Source organism: Brugia malayi (genome assembly GCF_000002995.4).
Source record: "Brugia malayi strain FR3 genome assembly, contig: Bm_v4_Chr4_scaffold_001, whole genome shotgun sequence".
NCBI lineage: Eukaryota > Metazoa > Nematoda > Chromadorea > Rhabditida > Onchocercidae > Brugia > Brugia malayi.
Window position 1 is genome coordinate 8,112,096 of NW_025062478.1, and position 21,687 is coordinate 8,133,782.

General features: G+C 30.3%; 6 protein-coding genes across 8 annotated transcripts; 4 read left to right on the forward strand and 2 right to left on the reverse strand.

The window, feature by feature from the left end:
• Window positions 1-263: 263 nt before the first annotated feature.
• Window positions 264-827, forward strand: Bm6900 (Uncharacterized protein; the record flags this gene model as incomplete). Its single annotated transcript, XM_001901569.1, has 3 exons — window positions 264-305; window positions 510-593; window positions 708-827. 3 exons carry the CDS (start codon window positions 264-266, stop codon window positions 825-827), a joined length of 246 nt encoding a protein of 81 aa, XP_001901604.1.
• A 754-nt stretch (window positions 828-1,581) lies between these two features.
• Window positions 1,582-2,106, reverse strand: Bm6901 (Uncharacterized protein; the record flags this gene model as incomplete). Its single annotated transcript, XM_001901568.1, has 2 exons — window positions 1,582-1,769; window positions 1,983-2,106. 2 exons carry the CDS (start codon window positions 2,104-2,106, stop codon window positions 1,582-1,584), a joined length of 312 nt encoding a protein of 103 aa, XP_001901603.1.
• Window positions 2,107-6,452: 4,346 nt separating this feature from the next.
• Window positions 6,453-12,518, forward strand: Bma-twk-35 (Uncharacterized protein; the record flags this gene model as incomplete). Of its 2 annotated transcripts, none has more annotated exons than XM_043082092.1 (10): window positions 6,453-6,524; window positions 7,829-8,155; window positions 8,289-8,399; window positions 8,602-8,722; window positions 9,877-10,005; window positions 10,908-11,049; window positions 11,406-11,517; window positions 11,775-11,863; window positions 12,018-12,216; window positions 12,381-12,518. In XM_043082092.1, 10 exons carry the CDS (start codon window positions 6,453-6,455, stop codon window positions 12,516-12,518), a joined length of 1,440 nt encoding a protein of 479 aa, XP_042938026.1. The 2 variants fall into 2 exon arrangements, with proteins under 2 accessions (XP_042938026.1, XP_042938027.1); XM_043082093.1 differs by having other exon boundaries at window positions 12,018-12,191; window positions 12,381-12,420.
• A 483-nt stretch (window positions 12,519-13,001) lies between these two features.
• On the forward strand, window positions 13,002-13,861 carry Bm17769 (Uncharacterized protein; the record flags this gene model as incomplete). Its single annotated transcript, XM_001901566.2, has 3 exons — window positions 13,002-13,144; window positions 13,264-13,395; window positions 13,771-13,861. The coding sequence occupies 3 exons, from the start codon at window positions 13,002-13,004 to the stop codon at window positions 13,859-13,861; spliced, it is 366 nt and encodes a 121-aa protein (XP_001901601.2).
• A 483-nt stretch (window positions 13,862-14,344) lies between these two features.
• Bma-mrps-11 (Uncharacterized protein) lies at window positions 14,345-15,700 on the reverse strand (the record flags this gene model as incomplete). Its single annotated transcript, XM_043082094.1, has 4 exons — window positions 14,345-14,479; window positions 14,662-14,802; window positions 15,089-15,300; window positions 15,571-15,700. The coding sequence occupies 4 exons, from the start codon at window positions 15,698-15,700 to the stop codon at window positions 14,345-14,347; spliced, it is 618 nt and encodes a 205-aa protein (XP_042938028.1).
• A 429-nt stretch (window positions 15,701-16,129) lies between these two features.
• Bma-lec-12 (Uncharacterized protein) lies at window positions 16,130-19,630 on the forward strand (the record flags this gene model as incomplete). 2 transcript variants are annotated; one of them, XM_001901564.1, is made up of 8 exons in its annotated part: window positions 16,130-16,177; window positions 16,282-16,475; window positions 16,710-16,851; window positions 17,075-17,194; window positions 18,203-18,280; window positions 18,491-18,655; window positions 18,920-19,048; window positions 19,511-19,630. In XM_001901564.1, the coding sequence occupies 8 exons, from the start codon at window positions 16,130-16,132 to the stop codon at window positions 19,628-19,630; spliced, it is 996 nt and encodes a 331-aa protein (XP_001901599.1). The 2 variants fall into 2 exon arrangements, with proteins under 2 accessions (XP_001901599.1, XP_042938029.1); XM_043082095.1 differs by lacking the exons at window positions 16,130-16,177; window positions 16,282-16,475; window positions 16,710-16,851; window positions 17,075-17,194; window positions 18,203-18,280 and having other exon boundaries at window positions 18,506-18,655.
• Window positions 19,631-21,687: the final 2,057 nt, after the last annotated feature.

Sequence of the window (21,687 nt, forward strand, 5' to 3'; positions counted from 1 at the left end):
GTATTCCATATCATAATTATATGATAAAGCATTTATCCATTTCCGGTTTTCTTTTCTGCATCACGTGGTTCCTGTCCGAGTGCTTTTTTCTTTGTGAATGAAATAAGTTGCGAATTGTTGACATATGATTGTGGTTTTGAAGACCTATGTTTTGAATTCTTTGGTTTTTAAAGTGTACGCTACATTATATATTATAAAATATCACTCTTATACAGGAGGAAGCAATCTCAATTGACTTCTTTTCATTATTTCAGGTCTAAAAAATGACTGCTGATTTGTTGTCAATGGAGCGGTACGTTGGGCCGGTAAGGGCTTCTTTGGCAATGTCATTTTTAGCGATGATATACACATTTCTGAAACAATTAGTAGTTTTGGCTCTTTGATTTATATCTACTGATCTAAAACCTCATAGTTTGCGCTGTTTTAGTAGCAATTTAAGTCCGAATAGATTTCACTGTTTTCAATTAAGTTTCGATTTAAGTTCCAGTTAAGGTTTCAATTTTTTTTAGGTGAACCCTTCATTATATCCACAGCTAGCAGTGCTTTTGCTCGCAATAGGTCTTTTTTTTATGGCTTGGTTCTTCGTTTATGAGGTGATTGTTCATCATACTATCTATTTCTTTTCTCACTTGATAGTTTCGTTTGATTTTATTACAGTAGCTCGTTATAATAGTTAATAATTGGTTCTTTACTTCAGTATCTTCCAGGTAACTTCATCGAAGTTTACTCGAGTGCTTATGAAGGAATTGTTAATTTCTTCAGTTGCGGCTCTTTTCCTTGGATTTGGTTCGGTTTTCCTCATGCTTTGGACAGGAATCTATGTTTAACAAGTGTGATATCGACCCTCCAGTTACTTGAATTTACTTTTTTTAACAATGCTAGTTTTTTGTTTTTTATTTCTTTCCATTTATAACTTATTTTTGATGTGAAAAACCATTTGTATTATTCACATCAGTTTGGACTTTAGAATTTCTGCGATTTCAAAATTTACTTTTTTTCTGAGCTTGCAGAGTTTCAGATTGTTTTGATATTTGCTTTTTCATATATTCCACGACCAAGAGGTCATTGGATTTATTGAAGTGTATCTGTTTACAGTATGCGTCGCTCTTATTCCCTTAAATTTTTCTAGAAGTTGTAGTTCTGTTGCTTCTGATCGCTATGATCGAAGAACAGTTTTTTCTTTGATTTGTTGAGTTAGTTCAAGTTAATTTGTTACTTTTTGTTGAAGAGAAAAAATGTTTCGAAACTAACAGTGTCCTTATGATGTAACAATCTATTTAAATTATGAAAAGCTCTGTATTATTTTATAAATTAGGCATAGCAAAAAATACAGAGATTTATTTTCGTTTGCTTGCCTCCGAAAATTGTTAATCAATTTAGGCTGCTTAAAATGATTAGTGATTCCCTAACAGTATAATTCTCGGTGAAATTCCATTTTTCAGCATACATGATATTTATATGAATTAGATTAATTTGCATTAAAACTAGCTAATAAGGTTTCCGAATAATTTAGTTCTCCGTGATTGCATGATTCAACTTCGAAGTGTGGTTAGTTTTACTGTTGAAACTATTTAAATAAATCTATTTATGTTTTGTGCAAACACTCTGACATTTAGCAATGTTTTCAAAACGATTTTCATTACCGCCGCAGTTCTGAGTACCAAATGGATAACATTTTTCGGTAACTGGGTCGAAGTAATAGCGCACCTGTAGTTTATCCCTGTCTATTGTATCATCGTTCGTTTCTTCGGTTGGACATAGCCCCGAGTCTGGAACACTTTATATTAGAGAGGGACAGCAAAACTCTAGACACCAGCTAGAAACTGGAATAGTTCTATTATTGCTGTTATCACTCTGACATTATCTTATGTTGATAACGGTATGTAGCTAAAGAATAGACATAACATTTATCTAGTTAGGTGAAATTATCTGCAAATATTAATTACCCATTTGGAGACTGATAAGAATAGAATACAGCAAACCTGGTGGGAGGTAACAAATACATGGGTAACGTTGTACATCGGTAAATACTGGAGGATCTGGTGAACGGGCAGCATCTAGTAAATTATACAGGAATATGGGTAAGGTTAATATCGAAGAATACATTACTCCTAAAATGCAATAAATATTTTAAAGGCTATGATATGTTTCTGTTGCTAATTGTTGCCCACTTTAGAGTGCTGGTCAGATATAGTCTACTTGAATATCACTAAGATATTTCTTTTCCCCGCTCCTCCCTTAGTGTTAAAAAAATTCCCTATTCAATATCTGTTTGATGGGTAAGCAAAAGTAAGTAAGTAATCAGTTGAAATTGAGTTTCAATTAATCAACCGAAATAGTTAAAATCGATGCATTAGAGTAAACAAATAAGTATACAAACAAGGGGATATGGACGGACTGAAAATTAGCAAATTCAAATGAAACTGGAAATGTGATTTATGAGAAGTTGAAATGTTGCTCTGTCATTAGTGGCTTATGTAAATGCATGATTAATTTTAAAAAGTACGCAATAAGTAGAAATCAGATCTTAATGTGGGATTTGATTTTGATTTCACATGGTTGGAAAATACCAAGACGAATGGAAGAAAATATTTTTAATAGATACTTGGAAGAAATAGTAGATAGGTATATCAAGTTAATTTTATTTCAATAATTCTGCGAAAAATTTTAATTTGAAGTAGCATAGAAGGAATCAAATAGAGTGAAAAAATCATTTTAATGAAAACAGAAATGTAACACTTGGATTCATACTTTCCGCAAAAAGCATTCTTAAAAGTAAATCGGAGGAATCTGCAGCATAGAATGAATAGAATTAGTAACTATTTGAAAGTCATATTATTTTTTTCAGGAATTCTATAAATCGTGTCACAAATGTCGCATTCATAGTCATTAATATGCAGTAGAACTTGTTTTAAAATTCGAATTTCATTCTTAATAACAAAAAAAAATCAAAATTTTTTGAAGTCACTTTTTAAAAATTATTCCAAATGTTTTCAATATGCTAATTTATTCTGTTTACTCTGACAAATAATTCAAGAAATAACTAGTGGATAATTAATTATAATTACAGCTACCAGTGAGCTGGAAATGAAGAGGAAGAAATATTCTTCAAAATTATTTTTTCTAGAGGAAATAAAAGTCTGAAAATGCTGAAAATGATTTTGTAATCAACCTTATTCTCTTCAAAATCACAAAATTAAAATTGCTGCTTTGATTTTCCTAAACTAAAATTCCTAATTCATAAGCAAACATAAATGAAATGAATCGGATTATTTACAAGAATTATAAAGGTGACAGAAAAGAATATAAATGCATATTGCCAAAGATTTTGTGACGAGCAACCATCGGTGACCTAAATATCCATCATTTCCCTCCTCACTTATGACCCTCTGTATTCCGAGAAGTGGTCAGTCTTTAAAATTTTAGATTTTCTTGTCATCATTATGGTATAGTGAAGTCGTAGACGGTTAATTTTTGTGAAATTGCATTAGAGCAAAAAATTGGAAATTGTTCAATAAAAAATTAAATTTGGATGAGATGGAAGGAATCGTTCTTAAGTTTCATTGGATGCTTGATTTAAAATTTTTGCAGTTGAATTCTGCTTAAATATGTCATATAAAATTTTGTAATGATTATTTAATGAAGTGATCGTAACAAGTTGAGTGATTGTCATTATAATTATTCATTGAATGAAATGAGAAAGAGTGTCAACTAAACTAACTTTATAATGAATCATCCATGCACTCACATAAGTTATCTGAGTAAGATTGATAATGCAAAGGTAAATAATCATGTAAGCTTTTCTATGCTAATTTTCCACAACCAATTTCGTTTTATTTTAGTTGAAAAAATCTCTTCTTCATAGATGTGAATGCATGTGAGAGCAATAACTATTCTTTTAAAACGATTATCAGTAATTGATAACCATCATTTTGAGCATAGACAACTCTAAACTGCAATTGTTACTGGAGTTGACATTTATGACATTTTTCAGCAAAAGATTTAAAAAAAAGGAAAAGCTGAAGATGAATTAGAAATAGAAGGAAACGAAGAATTATATAAAAGTAAATTTATAGCATCCAAACATAATTCATCAGACGAATACGTTTTTGTTTTCTGTTTGGATGAAAACTATTGTTATCGTTGAAAATGGGACGACGAAGATCGATCGTGCATTCACCATTTACAGTTGTGTGTACATTTATGAGTAATGTAAAGTTACTAGTAATTATCCTCATTCAATGGAATAAATGACCATTTGATATATACAGGTCAAATGGTGAAGTGAAGTGGTTAATGCAAAGAATAAGCGATGTAAAGTGTAATTTCATCCGCATATTTTAAATTTTCAGTGAAATTGGAGACATTTGCTTTTGTAAAATGTATGCCTTTGTTTTCTATTTAAAGTGGTAAAATATTGTTGGTTAAAAAAAAATGCATCTCTCAAGTAGTTTTAGTTAATATTTTATCAATAATAACTACAAAATGAATTTTATCAAATTAACATTTGTTACGGCACAAATTTGTAACAAGTAAAGAAGTGAAATAATTCGTCGTGATTTAGGAGTCCAATATCCAAAATTAACCTTTTTGACCTTAAAATAGATTCATGTATTGAAAAAAATTCGACCATCTTTTAAGAGTGACTCCATAGTTTGTCCATGTGTAGAAATGATAGTTATCAGTTATTGATAATCGTTTTAAAAAATAGTTGATGTTGCATACATTCTCATTATATATGTCAGATCACTTTAATGTATCAATTAAAGAAATAATTTCGCTATGCACAAACAAATTGGGTTATATATAACGACTATTTGGAGAATACATTGACACGATAGGAAAATGTCACTTTTTTTTCAATTTTTTAAATATACCAAAAGCTGCTTAAGGGTACTTGACCTGATTTTGTAATAACAAATATTTCCTCTTACGTAATAAACTTTTTAATTTAATCACTTTTGAATATACCGTATTCAATATTCATGTCATTAACATCTCGTCATCAAAAAGATTTCTACTTCATTTGTAAAATTTGATCCTTAATGAATTTTAGAACCTTATTTCTGTTGTCCATTACATTTTCTTCAAAAATTAAATCATAAAATCCGTATATTACCAGTTGCTAAATATTTTATTTCCAAAGAAATAATAAACCATTTCTGCGTTTTTCTATCAGAATAACTTTAAAAAAAATATATCTTACAGAAAACTCTACCGATAAACAAATTTGATCAGAAGGGAAAATTTAAACGGTTCTAATCCATCTTACTTTAGTGATCTGAAAATTTTCAACAGAATTTCTATAACAATATTTAGATTTTTGATAAAAATATTTGTCTGGTAAATGATAAGAAATCGATCATTAACTCTCTTATTTTAGTTTTAATAGAAAAATGTTTTTTTTTGTTTTACTTAACGAAATTAATTTGATTTGTTCTTTTGCGATTACTGATATTGTACAGAAGTATCAAACAACAGAAGAAAGGAAAACAAAGTGATCTGCATGCAATGGCTGAAGCAGTTTAAGAAAGCAATTTATTAATGAATAATTAAAAAATGTGTAAGTGTAAAAGTTATCACTTTGATGACATCACTCTATAATCTCTCATAAAATTTATAAATATCCAAAACATCAGTTGCATTCGTTGCTCGCTTGAAATTGCATTTAATGAACCACAGGTATCATTTCTAATATTCAAAACCGACAAGGAACTTATCAACAAATTTTGCGGTAAAACGTTTTTCAAAGTGAAGGAGGTCAAATGTATCAGAATTTCACTACTATTTTCTTAATTGTATTAACACATTGCTTTGTAGTAAATTTGAATAAAGATGCTAACTTAATAATGTCGATGGCTTTTCACTGAACAGATCTTCTATATTTGCAAAAAAAAAAAAAAAAAAAAAAAAAAAAAAAAAAAAAAAAAAAAAACAAAAAAGAAAAAAAAAACAAAAGAAAACAAAACAAAAACGACGAAAAGTCAAACTGAAATGTTATTGTGGAGGATATCTGAGAACGAAATTACATATCAGTTTAAGTTTTTCAACCTTCTCAGAGGTGTTAATTTTTGGATATCATGCCAAATTTAATTATTCTAAGATGATGACTTTCGACTTTTCCTGAAATCAAATTTTGTTAATCCGGCGAATTTCAATTAAAGATCTGCATGCTGCCTTCCCAATTTCATTATATTTATAACTCTCTTTAGTTGACTAACTGACATCAGTAATCTTCGTAATTCCTTTATTAGCCGATAAATTTTCCTGAAATAGCTATCTTGAAAAGTGGGCGTTGTTCAGAATTACTTTTGGTTTAACATCAATAAGCAACGATTGGTAGGGCCTTTGTTTCTCTCAAAGGCCATTTGAATCAGCGCTTTTCTAACCATACCAAAAAATATTCACAAACTGTGACACAAGTATGATAGCTTAGTTAGCTGACTTCATAAATGGCGTCACTGCAACGTTCCGCTGTCTTTCGACAAAGCATCCGACAATTCCAGCAATCAATTCAAGAAAGAGTAGGTTACTCCTATTGCTTACCTTTGGTTGGTAGATAATACCAGAACAATGCTACTTCACCATGTCCCCAAATTTGATGTCACGAAAAAGATTTTATTTTCAACTTAAGAATGGCAAATTAAAAATTATACTTTATGATTGATATTCTAAAATCATTTTAGGCATAGTCTCTAATTTCTTATCCTGAAATATTGTTCACTTTTTCTCATTGTTCGATATATTTTGTAACAAAACCAAATTTAACTAATAAAATTTAACATATACCAATGACAAATTCCTGATCCTTCGGATATATTTACTGATTTATTGTAAAGTAGAGAATGGTTTTGTTTTCATCAGTGTATGAAATAACTAATTTGAAAATTGAACAGTTTAACAGAGTTCAAGAACACTTATGAAACAGTCAATTTTCACAAAAAAATATTGAGCAATTGTTCTAGAAGAAATCATTGCTTATTGCCAATTCATAAACATTTTATAAGGTTTGTTGAGCTTCACGAAGTTCTATTCAAATAAAATTTGCTCTTTCTTGCACCAAATTTCAGCCTTTAATTATTGATATCGATAGAAAAGGCTTTTTTTTCCACTTGGTTCGAATAAATGATGCCAGTCGATACAACTATTATCGATAAAATTTTACTTCCACCTCATTATTTTAAATTTTTTAATTTTTAATTATCTTTTCTGTTTATTTTTTCTCCTCTATTCTCTAAATTAAGATGAGAATTTCTACCAATTAAGCCAAAAATTTTTAAATATTAAAAATGATAAGCGAAACAGAACCAATTCTAAATACCATTGGTTTAAAAATGACACTTCAAAAAAAGTGTGAGTACTTTGTCATTCAAATCTATTTCTTATAAATAGTTAGTAATATTGGAAGTCCAAAGTACATTAGAATACATTAATTACTTAATAACCAACCAGCAGTTATCTATAAATTTAATCAATGCTAGATTTTTTCTACCAATTTGTGATTTGAATGAAATGAAGAAAGCTCAGTATTCATAATTTTAGTTTAATAAAACACAAGTAAGAAGAGCGAATGAATGGAAATTATTTTGCATTTTTTTCATCTCGATAAAATTAAGATAAAGAATTTTTATGGATTTATTGATAAAACTTTTACACTTTACTTTACTGGTTTAGTCTAACTTAATTTATTAATTCTAAAAAATAGTTTCAAAAGATTTTAATAAATATTTACATTTTGTAAACAATAGTTCAGCATTTCTTGATGACATTCAATGTTTAAAACAAAAATAAATAATTTTTTTGATGCAAAAGGAAGTAATATCTTCAGGCAAATACAGCGGCTAATGTAATCCGTCAGGAAGCAGAAGTGAATATAAGACGTGTACGTCATGTGCCACGCTGGATACAACTTCTGAGGAAAGTATATCATGAATATGGTCTCAAGCATATTCTTCTAATCATTGTTCTCATCATTTATCAGTTTATTGGTGCAGCAATATTCTATCTTTGTGAAGCAAGTCATGATGAGTCACTTGAAACGTTTTGGAAAGAAAACATAAAGCGGAATCGAACACGTTTGATAGATGTTATCGTATCATCTATGCTCAATAACACCGAATATCTATTCTTTCTTACTTCCAATCAAACTAGACAGGTGAAATACAAAGAAAGAAACTGAGAAGTTTGAAGTATATTTATAAAATTGTGATAATATAATTTCCTAAATTGCATCGATAGCACTTGTTAATATGAAAATTGGGTTGGAAAATTTAACTGCCAAAATTTAGGTCAAAAGACGCTTAGGTCAAGAATTAACTTTATATGAAAAGGGCCTCGGAATTAAATATACTGATCAAAAAATCCGATGGGATTTCTGGAATGCTATGTTATATGCTCAGGTATTTCGCTTTGACACATTTTTGATTTTGTTAATAAATTAATTTTCAAATCAACTTCCCAAAAGAAAATGAATTGGAAAATTAATTTGAATGCTTTTTGCAATTGTTGAAATTATTGCAGTGTAAATGAGATATATTAGAAGAATTGAACAAGTAATTATGAATAATCTTATCCAAGTTTAACGATATGTCTTGTTTTCAGACAATTTGTACAACAATTGGTTACGGACATCTTTATCCGTCCACAACAGCCGGTCGTATTTTTACAATGCTTTATGCAATTGTCGGCATTCCGTTGGTGCTCAGTATACTCGATGATCTCGGTTCATTTTTTTTTTACTTAAAATTCACAGGAATACTTATCTTATGAATAACGTAAACCTTTTGGTATGGGTAAGTAATACTACTAAGAGGAGTGTATTAGATAAATGGAGCAAAGGATAGAAACTACTTGTTGTTTACGGTAATAAATAAGCATCTCATCCCGTATATTACAAATATCCAATATCTCCCAATGAAGTCTTTACAAAAAATGAAGCGATTTTGATATTTCAAAAATTTCTGAAATGTGTGTGACACCAAAAATGTTAAGCGGTAGTAAAAGGCTGTTTAGAGACATAATAGATTGCTTTTATTATGACCGTTTTAAATGTGCAACTGTTATGGCACCTTTAGTATTATAAGGAATGGATAAATCCTCTTAGTTCCCACCTCTGGGATTTATACTTCATTACAGAACAAAAAAAAAAAAAAAAAGATTTTATTTTTGATAGTCGAGATCAGGTAATATTTACATTTTCTTCCATCATCTAATAAAATTTTCAAATGACAGAGAGATGATAATAAGTTTTAAAGATGAGATTTATAATTGAAAATTTAATTCCAATAGTTAGATGATTGAAGTGAAGAAAGAAGAAAATGATTTCCAGTCGCAAATTAACAGGATTGGGACATTGAGAATAACTATTTTCCAATTTAGTATCCTATTATAATGAAGAACAAATTTCGATAATTATCGATTCATTTCATTTATACGTTTTGCTGCGAATTCAGTTGTAAATCTTTTAATCAACAACCTATTATTCCTTTTTTGATACATTTTCCATTCGTTTTTACCTTCTGGAAAAGTCAAGAAATAATATTTTTCACAAATTACTTCAAATTAAAATTAATGAGTATTTGTATGTAAGTAACTTATATCAAAAATTCGTTTAATAGTATGGTACAATACAAGAGTCTACGAAGTAAATTTAAATATGTTTAAAAAAAAAACTCTTAAGAAAACGAAAAGTCTGGATGAAATGGCGCATTTATTTTGCACATTTTGGCATCAAATATCAAATGAAGCTGGCATATTTGAATGAATAAATTCAAACAATTTGAATGCAATTTATAATTCAATTAATTAATTCTTCATAGAAATGTTCGTATTGCATTTCGCATATTCATTAAAGAGAAGAAACATGTTCAATTCCAGGTAAATTACTGACCAGATGTCTCAAAACGCCTTGGTACCTTACTAAATGCGGATGTCGCCGATTGTCCCGTTATTGCACGAAGCAGACAATGACCGAAATCTGGGAACTTGATGCAGAAGATAAAAGAGGTTTCGTTATTTGCTTTATTCACTTTTCTTTTCGACTTACTTTTTTATTGCTCGTCAATAATAATTGAAATAAAAAATATTTACACTGTATTCAATTTATAATTAACAAAAATATCTGCCAAAACTTTTACTTCTTGTGAAGAAATATCAAAATAACATGCATACATGAATGATTCATTCACGTTTTATTGATATTTGCTAGATGTAATTAGCAGTTCAAAGTTTATATTTCATAAGTCTGTGCAATCTTTTCACTTCAAATTGACTCATACTGTTCCATTGGGAGAGAAATTTCTGCTTGAAAAATATTTTCCAATAGTGACAACATATCACCAGTGTATAGAGTGATGTATTACGTCGTAAAGACCGACAACTTGTCAAAATTTTTTTCCTTCATATTTTTAGATAAAAATTCTAAATCTCAAAAGATTCATCCGTTGTTGTCGATATGAGTTATGAGGAAATGTATCAGAAACGGCGGTATATTGGTGCACAAAGAAGCCAGTATGAATATATTATTGGCTTCTTCGTAGCCAACAAAATCTTCCCAAGCAAATTATCCACCCAACATTTTGCTTCAATAGATATCAGTTTTGCATTGCTTTCTTTCAGAATCAATAATAACTTCTTTCTGCAATTTTCCTTCGTCTTTGAGCTTAATCAAACATCTAATAAAATTTATTTGGAATTTTCACTAAAGCCAAGATGATATTCTCTTCAACAGTCTGCTACTAGAGTAAATATCTCTGGTAAACAGCAGTTCAAAGCTGTTAAAATTTTAGATACTATTAAATAATCTGTACTCGCTTCTCTAGCTCTATTCTCTTATAGACCCACAACTAACTTTTTTTAAGATGAGAAATAAACAAAGAAAATTTGAAAATTTTGAAATAATTTTTTAGATTTGGAAATTTTTGACTTGCCAATACCGATAGCAATATCTGTTGTTATTACATGGATATTTATTTGTTCTGCGACATTTTGTCTTTGGGAGAAAGACTGGGATTATTTTGTTGCTTTTTACTTCTTTTTCATATCTTTAAGGTATAATGCCATTATCGGTAAAATTAACTATTAAAAATGAAAAATTTATTTAAAATCATTACTATTGCATCCAGTTACAAAGATGATTGAGTTGTAAGAATAGTGGAATAAGTTTACTATTTACTATTCAATATATAAGTGGCTAAAAGAAATATGAAAAATACAATTCAATAAGTTAATCTGAAAGTAAATATGAGAAAGACAACGTTCTGGAAAGCCTTGCTAGATAGAAACTGTCTCAATCATTTCTAAGTCAGAAGCATACAGCACCTGGAATGTCCGTTCATCTGTAAATTGTTTATTTTTGTTTTTAAAATATTCACGTGATCCTTTCTCACAAGCAATTTTAATTGCAGCACAATTGGTCTCGGTGACATCACTCCAACACAGCCAAAATATTTGCTCATGCTATTCATTTATATTATTATTGGTCTTTCATTAGTTTCTATGTGTATTAATTTGATTCAAGTAAACGGTTCAGTTATTTATTGCAGAGTTTTCTTTCTTTGAAATCTTTAATTAGTTCCAAACAACTTTGAAAGTTATAACTTAAGTTCGAAGCAATATATATGTGATATATGCTAAATTTGATGAATTACGGCCCTTCTAATATAAGACAAGCAAGTATGCTTCTCAATTGATATTTTATGTAATATTTAGTACTGTTGATAACTTCTTAATCATGAGAAATAAAATTTCAATTCCTTTTAGAAAGTTAATTTCAGTCAGAAATGGCTCGAACATACGAAGTTGGGCAACTGGATAATTTAAGCTTAAACTCGGCTGACTTTTCTTCCGAAAGCATGAATCAAAGGTAAGCAAAAATATTTAAAGTTAGTGTTTTGACATGAAATAACCGTTTTTTTTTTTTTGATTATGGCGTTTATAATTTTCTGTCATTTCCATACTTTTTTTGATTACTTAACTATATTCTCGTCTTATACCAAATGACCTTAAAGGAATTGCAGAATTTGCAACAAGAATTGTATTAGCTCAAGCAATGGAAGTAATATTATTGATGGTAGTGCGCGATCGTTGTCCGATAATTCTCTTTGGCGCATTTCAGTCAACAACAGGAAAAAATTTGATAAATCATCGCAAACGATGCTATCATTCCTCAGTCCTTGTGGAAATTCAAACATGTATAAGTATGATTATAATATAGGAGTAAGCCTTTTTACATTTAACTGAGAAAATTGTAAATGTAACTCAGAGATAAGTTAGCAACTAAAGATACTTTCATTTCTTTACTCATTTAAATTTAATGAAAAACAACACCCTAAAAATAAATTTTGCTTTTTTCTTCTTTTAATTTTATTTTTTTATTGTAGATTAAGTTCCTACCAAGGAATTTATCAATCGATGATGTGATGAAGCTAATGGATACCGAAGAAGAAGATATTTTGGTACTAACTGGACTTATTCGCGCTGATAGCAATGTTTCGGATAATAGTGATGATAGTAGTTAGCTATGTGAAGCAAGTAAAATAAAGGTATCAAAGAATGATCTTGTTGTGATAACGAATTTTAAATATTTTTAAACAATAAATTAATCAATAATTGAACAATTAAAATGATAGGACCGCCCCTCTCTTGAACACATTTCAAGCGCATATCGTAATTCTAACATTGTGCTAGGCGTAGCCCTCGTCACATTTTTATATTTATTTCCAGTTCATTCATTCAAGACTATTTGATTATTACCCTAGAATATTCTCTTTATTGCCAAATTCACCTTCAACTTCTCTCATTCAGGTAAGCACTAATTGGACGATTAATTCCTGTCCTTGCTTCAAAAAAAAAAACCAATAATAGCACATGTTTAGTGGAATTTAATGCAGTCATTATGCTTGCTCGCAAGGATTTTGGTGTCGTTATCTCTAGCGAGAAGCAAAGCCAAATGAACTAAGCTTTTAAACTGGAGTTTTTCATTAGATTTCAAATGACATCAAATGCAGAATACATTTCCGAACCTAAATGGAGCTAGCATGACGCTATCAATGCATGATATTGAAACAAATGACGAGATGGAGGATCAAATTCTTTTCGAAAGAGCTGCTACTATGTTAAATTCATCTGCTTATTTTAGATCCAGGTAAATTTCTAATAAGTTTGTAAAGCATTTCACCAATTTGGGATATAGTAATCAGGCAGTGTTTTATGAAATTATTGAATTATTACTAATTCCAAATGCAAAGAAACTTTCAAATCAAGGCTGAATTTGGTACCCCAAAGGCACAATATCACTGAAGATGATAAGAAGGAAGAAGAAAAGGACGATGAAGAGATATGTACGGTGCATACCAAATTTACTGAAGGACCTCAAATCTATACGGAACGATTTAGGTTTCCGTTATATTTATGCAATATAAGAGGGCTCTAATCTTGATCTATCTTAGAAATTAGAAGTTCCTTTTGGATGTGGAACATTTTTAAAATTCATTAAAGTAGTTCTCTTTCACAAATGTTTTAAAAAATGAGAAATCCGAAAAAAAGTGGATGAAAGCTTTTGGGCACTTAAATGGAAAAATAAGAATTTTAATTCATTGGCGCCTTATATCGTTATCATAAACGTACGCCCGAATTTTGGAATCGAATGAATCCAACTTTCAATAATTTTCAATAAGAATTTCAATAATCTTTCAACTTCACCCCCTTCCCCAAATTATTAAACAATGCTTTACGAAATAATTTGTGGGAATCCTTTATGAGGTGATTGAGGCATGAAAACAATCATGGAACGAAAGAATGTCATGAACAATACAGAATCAGCTTATGCAATAAGTCCTGCAACAGCTCGAACACTTCGTAATCATGCTATTAGCACATAACAAATTTAGTTAAACTTATCGATTGTTGATATTCTAATATTTGCAGTTGCAAGTTAAAATCTGATAATATTAATCAATGTCTGGATAGTCTCGGTTAGTCTAGTCAAATAAACTATTTTTAATTCACTGATGTTGGATCTATTTGATGGGTACAATTACTTGAAGTTGTCATTTGCTCTCAGCCTTAGCATCAGTGTTTGCGAAAAATTCTAAGTGAAGTTCTAAAAAAGATCCAAATTCTGTAAATGCAACGTAATAATATATCGATATAAATGGATCAGTTGTTGTAGTTTTTACTGCCAAGAGATTTCATCTAAACTAAGACTTTTTATCTAGAAATCATGTCAAAAAAATCCGTTTCAATCCTTAAATTACTTCAATATATAATAAATTTTCTTCACGTATGAGCACATTCTCCACAAAAATTATAACTATATTTATGAAGCATGTACAAAAAAGCATATTCAGATCCTTGGAATTTTTCTCGGCCTTGGTCCAAGCTCAGGAAGCGCTGACTGTTCGGTTATAGAAACAATTTTGACACCAGCAGTGGCCATACCTTGTATGGATGTCATTCGACCTGGACCAAGTCCTCGAACCTAGAACGAAATTATTGCGCAGAACTCAAACATAGCGCAAAACTGGACAATTTACATCTATGTAAATGAAAAGCGTCATAGAAATCAAATAAGAATTCTGAATCATTGAAGTAATATTAAAGCTGAGTTTGAAGAAAGACAGTGGACAATATTTCCAATCACTAAAAGAAGATGAAACGAACCAATACGCGAACTGTTCGAATTCCCCGCCTAATAAGCCGTTGTCCAGCTGCAACACCCGTCGTTTGGCCAGCAATATTAGTCTTTTTTCGGGCATTTTTAAATCCTTCCAAGCGACAAGAAGTATAGGTTATAATATTATACTGCAATTACAACCATCCACAGAATGTGATTTTCCGAAACAACAAATATAAAAGTTAAATTCGGACATATTTAAGATTAATTAGAATGTATATCAAGTGAAAACTAAAAATATTGATACCAGCTCTTGACATTTCTAATATATTTCAAAATTAGCACAAGTAAAATATAATCGGCAATCAAACCAGTTAAATCGCGAACTAATGGAAGCTAGTTAACTAGTAAAAAAACTAAATAGGAGTAAGTAATAAAGATCGAATTGTAAAACTATAATAACAATGCGTGTACCTTGTGATCAGTGACAGTAACTAGTGTATTGTTCCTTGATGCTTTAACATGCACAATTGGGAGCTCTTCAAAAGGTATACCATCAAATTGTTGCTTAAATATTTCTACTGTAGGTAAACGATCATGAAAATTCGTTAGACTGACTGGAACCCATCCTGAACCACCCACAGTACCTTCTGCTATAGGTGTTTCCATTTCTTTTTTATCAACACCTGTAAGTTTTCAAGAAAAATTGTTTTTTTTCTTTTTTTTCCTGGAACAAAAGAGAATAATGGAAATACCTGCAAACACCAACAAAGAATGCAATATATTGAAAAAGGGAGATAAAAGGAGTGAAAAAAGTAGAAAAAGTTTTAAAGGCTGTAACTCGAAATTAATTAGCTACCTGAATCTCTCCACTATATGTTGCAAAACTTTGCTATTTACTAGATGATGTTAACGGAGAAAAAGAACCTTCTCATGAAACAATTCTAAAATCTCACCAACACGGGACACTTCTTTGATGCTCTTGCGATGAGTCGAAGAGAAACTCAGAAAACAACACGTGTGGCTGTAACTTGATTGAACTGTTTGAAACAATCGCTCCAATATCCGATTGACATTCCTGGACATCTGAAAATTCCATCAAAAAGTTGCAACAAATATAATAGTATTTAAAGCAGGTAGAATAGAGCAACGACAACTTTTCCATAATTTTTCGAACAACTAGCAGTATAATACCTGTTTCATTACATGCCTTCAATACCATTCCAAAGAATCTTTTGAATTAAATATCTCATTTAATCTTTATAAATTTATAATGCTTAAAGGAAAACTATAACAGCGGTTCAAAGGCCACATGCTAAACCTCAACACTTCAACAATGCAAGCTTAATCCAAATGGAATGAACATTACTGCTGTGTCAATCTATCACAGGCCACTTTCCGGTCTGTTAAATGAAGCGATTCTCGATTGTTAGTATTCTGCTACGGGTGTGAAGGCTTGGTGAGTGGTTTTCTTTGTCACTTATAAAATTTGTAAACAGCAGAACAAATTATAGGATGACATCGTTAACACAATTGCATTCAACTGTTGTCGTGGCTGATCCGGTAGGTTCCTCTTGTTTGTGCCATATTTTAGTTTACCTTAAATAATGATCTACTTGTGAAGTTTAAATCAACTAAAAATGTCAACGGATCATGTGGAGCTGTAGGTAGTACCGTACATGGAGGTGATTCCGGATGGGCTATATCCAGGTCGAAGTATTGTTATTAGGGGAGCCGTTCTGCACGATCCACACCAGAAACGTTTCGTCGTAGAATTTTGTTGTGGTTTACTGATTCAAGGTGATCATCAAGATGACAAAGCTCTGCATTTCAACCCTCGATTCGATACTGGTAGCTCATGGTGAGTTATAGTACTTTTTATAGTCAATCAAAGTACGATACCATTTAGTGCATAGAGTTGAAAATAGTGCATGTGATAAAGAAGATAAAGGAGCTTCCTTATGTTTTAATTCGAAGTTACATTGTTGGGTTAGTTGCAAATTTAAAAAGGCTTCTCTAGTCCGCTTAACTTCGTCAACTGAAAAGAAAGTAATGTTGAAAAACAAGGACGGACATGTAATAAAGATTATTATAGGTTTAGTCCTCCACCTGATCGACAAATTGTATTAAATTCGTTGATTGGCAATCGATGGGGTATGGAAGAGCGCTACGCAAATGTTTTCAAAGAAGGAAATGAATTTTCAATGCGCATATTAGTGCTCGCTAATTATTTCAGTGTATGTTGATCTTATGTCTAAACCTCCTGTCGTTTAGCAAAAATGGTTCAAATTTAATATTAAAAGCACACATAGTTTGGATTTTCGCGATTTTTATTTCAGCATTTTAGTTAAAACTTTCTGATGGATATGGAGATGGTTGCAGATTCAAAATAGCCCGAAATAAATAACTGAACCAACATTCTGCCGTTAAAATTGAATCTATATTATAAATGATATTTAGATTGCTGTGGATGGTCGTCATTTATGTGATTATTTACATCGAATACCGATTACTAATATTAGGACAATGTATATAGGAGGCAATGTCCGAATCAACACCATTAAATATGAGGGTATCGATGTAAGTGTTTCTTCCACTTAATTCCAAATTTGTTTGTTTTATTCTCTTTATCAAGTTTAATTTGGATTGATTTTCACTCCTTGGTTTAAGCATAGAAATATTCATCATGGAAGATCGATTGGATATTTCTTTCAAATGTACCTAAACTGTATGTGCCTTTGAATATATGTACGTTTTGTTAAAGTTTTTCATTCATTTAACATTTCTAAGATCTTTGTTGTTCCGTCTGTTAAACTGTTTGTAATGGATACCATTTACGAATTTAAATGGTGATCTGAATGATTGCAATGGCGTAGTCCTTTTGTTGTCAAATGTATTGTATGCTTGCTTATTCATGTTTTGAAATGTTTGTAGTTCACTGTCTTTCTCTACAACGTCAAGTTAACGATTTTTTGAAACCTAATCATTGAATGCATGCAAGTCTCATGTGAAAACAACACAAGATATTTGAACTTATATTGGTCTTTTTTTTTTAATTTTTCACTTTATATGAAATTTCAGTGGAAAACTGCTATTATAAGGAAAATGGCACATGGCACATTGTAATCAATATATATATATATATATATATATATATATATATATATATATTGCCTGTTATTGCATTAATTTTTAACCATTTGTTTTGCTTAAATCTCTATGATTTCCATGTTTTAAGTATTAATATGTTAGATGATATATGATGATTACTTATTTTTCGCGAAGCAGACAATCGCTTACTGACGTCAAAATCCAAGACATCTCAATGCTTACGAATCTTCATTGTTAAATCTCGTGTTAAGATATATCTCAGTATATCATCTCTACTTCGTTAAATTGTGGAAAGAAATGTAACTTCTATTTTTTTTTAAAATGAAACTCTGCAGTTGGAAGATTTTGGATGTGTCTCTTAATCAGCCATGTTTTGTCACTCATTATTGAACATTTTGAAGGAAGTTCTAGTTATTACATTAATAATTGATTTATCTTGCCATCGTGCATTATTTTCAATGAATTTTTAATTTGCAGAATGCTTCAACTTCCAAGCAAGTAAAACTCACTGATGAAGTTGGTAAACTTTCCAGCAGCAATGTCATTCGCAAGCCTGTTAGTGTATAATTAAAAACAGATTTGTAGAGTTAAACACTGTTAATGTTTGTAATTTATGGAATAGAATGCAGTAATCTACCCGATATTTGGATGTTGAAATTAAGGATGGGCTTTCTGGTCTCTTCTTTATTTCCCTTTATCTTCTCATTTTTTCCTTATTTCAAAATTTCGTTGTAGGATTAATTTCTCTAATATAGCAAATTGCAGAAAGTCCCTTTTGTAATGCGTTTGAACGAGAGATTGTCACCCGGTATAAAAGTATTAGTTACTGGTACACCGCTAATGAACGCTGAATACTTTACCATTAACTTTTTGACACCGATGGAACATTTCTTTCATTTCCGAGTAAATTTTTCAGTAGGAAACGAGAAGGTTTGTTTGAGCACATTTCTACATATTCTCATTGAAATTTATTGATATTTTCAGTCTTTCGATTACGTAGTCTAAATCCATGTCAAAAAAAGTCTGATCAGTTTTTATTGGTTATGCGTTATTGTTAACTTTCAGGAAGTAACAGTATGAAAGAGTACTGAAAGTTTCAGATAGTCTCAGATATGTATATTTTATTTTTGTATTTAGTCGTTATGGTTTTGCTTTAAAATTTACTTCAAGAATTATTATCTGTTTCTTAAACAGGAAGCGATAGTGCGAAATAGTACAGAATTTGGAAAATGGCAAAAGGAAGAACGTGAAATGTGCTCCTTTCCTTTTCGACAAGGAATCACCTTTGACATCATGTTTTATTTTGAAGAACAACACATTTCCGTAAGTTTATACCGTTTTTATAGTTGATGAAATCTGTACTTTCGTAAAACTTATAATTTATCTTGCATTTTTTCCTTCTTTTTTTATATAGAATACCTTTTGATGATGAGTGACTTCATTTCCGGTAGTAATCTTATTTATATTTAATTTTTTAATATATAATTCGGGATTGATTTTCTGATATATCCGGAATAAGGAATGAGGCATTTTTTAGTAAATTTTTGCTGAAAATTAGTGCTAACATAAGTCAAGCTGGATGTTATAAAATAACCCTGATAACATAACATTTTAGTTCTATTTTATAAGCATTTATCTGTTTGATAGCACACTTTTATTTGAACAATAGGTAATTGTAGATATATAATGTCAAAAATAATTTTAAACAAGTACTGATTTTCTTGTTTCACTGAAGAGGTAAGCCGGGATGGTTTCTAATAGTTTCATTTTGAATGTTTATTTCAGATAACAATTAACGGCAATCACTTTGCTAATTTTCATTACCGAAAATTTTCCAAACTGATTCACATCGAGACTATCACTGTCAAAGGCGACTTGAGTCTACAGAAAATTGAGCTCCGATGAATACAGCTTTAGCACATATCGTTAGTTTTTTATAAATTGTCTTCAGCATTGCTTACAGTCATCGTAATTTCTTTTGATTAGACGTTGCGTTTATTCTCTACTTCTTCTAGTTGTTTGTAATCTTAGAAATAATGTTGGGATTATAATTAATTGTTTTGACAGATTACCATTTATGACTAAAAGTTTTCCTCTTGCTATTCCAACACTTTATTATAGGAATATAAGAATAATTGTACTAAGTAAGTAAATGAACAAAAAATTTTTAGAAGAGAAATAAGTAAGTTTTACTAGCAGTTTATTTGATAGTAATTGTCTCTTGCGGCCACTACCGGCCACTTTAAGATATTATTTCGATGATTGCGAATGTTTGCATCCATCTCTAAAATGCATGTGCTTCACCTCTTATTTTTATTGTTAGATATATAATGGCATTGAAACAGTTGTCTTTCTATTAACAAATAAAAATAATAGATAAAATGTCAAGCATTTAGTAAAATAAGTTTTATTTTCAGATTAATTATTAGTTACTGTTGTATTGTCGTTTCGAACACAAAAAAGAACATTTGAAATCGAGGATTTACCCTTTTTATGCGGCTTTCATTTTACTTTTTTTCTTACTTTTCAAACAGTATATCTTCCTTTATAGTACTTTTATGGATTTTACAAGCTCAAATAACCTGTTAATGTTTCAAAGTTCGTCTCTTAGTACCAATACCAGTTGATCAGTGATGATATTATTAATGTTATTTAGTTATGATTTTAACCTTTTGTCGTAACTTACTTATAGTACTAGGCTTCGTTAAGGTAGAGCTATATGTTTTGTATTTTAACAAAGTGCTAAATCCAACAAGACTTGGTGTTGATGCATATAATTTTAAACAGATAATTAGAAGGATTGTTTTAGTTGATTTCCAAAGTGTTCCTTTTTACATTTGGTATAAAATAACTTTTATTATTTTCATTGCTTATCTTCTTTACTTTAAATATTCTTTCACAAGTTTAGAATTCTTCTTGTTTGACTAGTATGCACTTGGTCTAGAAAGTTTTCAGTGTCATGTAGTAGTGTTATTATCAGTCGAGGCAATTTCACATATTTTAAAACCTTCCTTTTTGCCAAAAATATGTTTACAAAGTTTGCTTTCAAGCTATCTAATTCAATGTTGAATAAGTTGTCCAGTCTTCTTTCTGTTTTTGTTACTTTAAATGAATCAAACAAAAGTGGATTATAAAAAGCACTTACTCAACTAACTCAGCTTGGAAAGCACAAAATAATGATTTTTAATTCTTAAAATATATTCTTTTTTTGTGCTTTAAAATATATTTATAATTTACTTGTATTCAGGTTCCAACCAAATAGACATTTGCTTTGTATTTTTATCGTTTTCGCAGATAAAGCGTAAGAACTTTTGATCCATGATATTGTTTGCTGTAAAAACCTTTTCTTGACTGAAATATTGCAAAAGTTTGATAATTAATTAGTTTTCCTTTGTTTCTGTATGTTATGTTACTTCTTTATTTACGTGATTCGTTTAAAAATCCAAATTTATTTAGAAAATAGATATTCAGTTGCTATTTAAAAGATAGAGATTGAGATATAGTAAATTTTTTCCAGAAGTTGAATACCATCTCAGATGTTTCTACGGCTTTAGAAATATGGGATTACGAAGGAACTCTGATGACTTGAATGAATAGACACTTCCTGATCTTGACATTCTGCGATAGTTGTAAAAAATAGTAATTGTCGAATTTGTTATTAAATTCTGGTTCCAAACACTTTACGCCTTATTAAGATATATGATAGATATAGAGGCCTTCATTCAGTGGGTTATGGCATCGTTATTTACTTTTACTGGATGTCTTTAAAACATTCCATCTACTTTGGACATTAAATATTCTCATCCTACTTGACACTGGGAAAATATGCACACCCGTATTAATGTTAGCAGTTAGCAGTAGTAATTCTCACTGATGTCTATCACTACAGCTGCAATTATTGCTCTTGGGGGGTGGATTGGTAGTTTGGTATCCGTTAACATCCTTCATTCCACTTGTCCTAG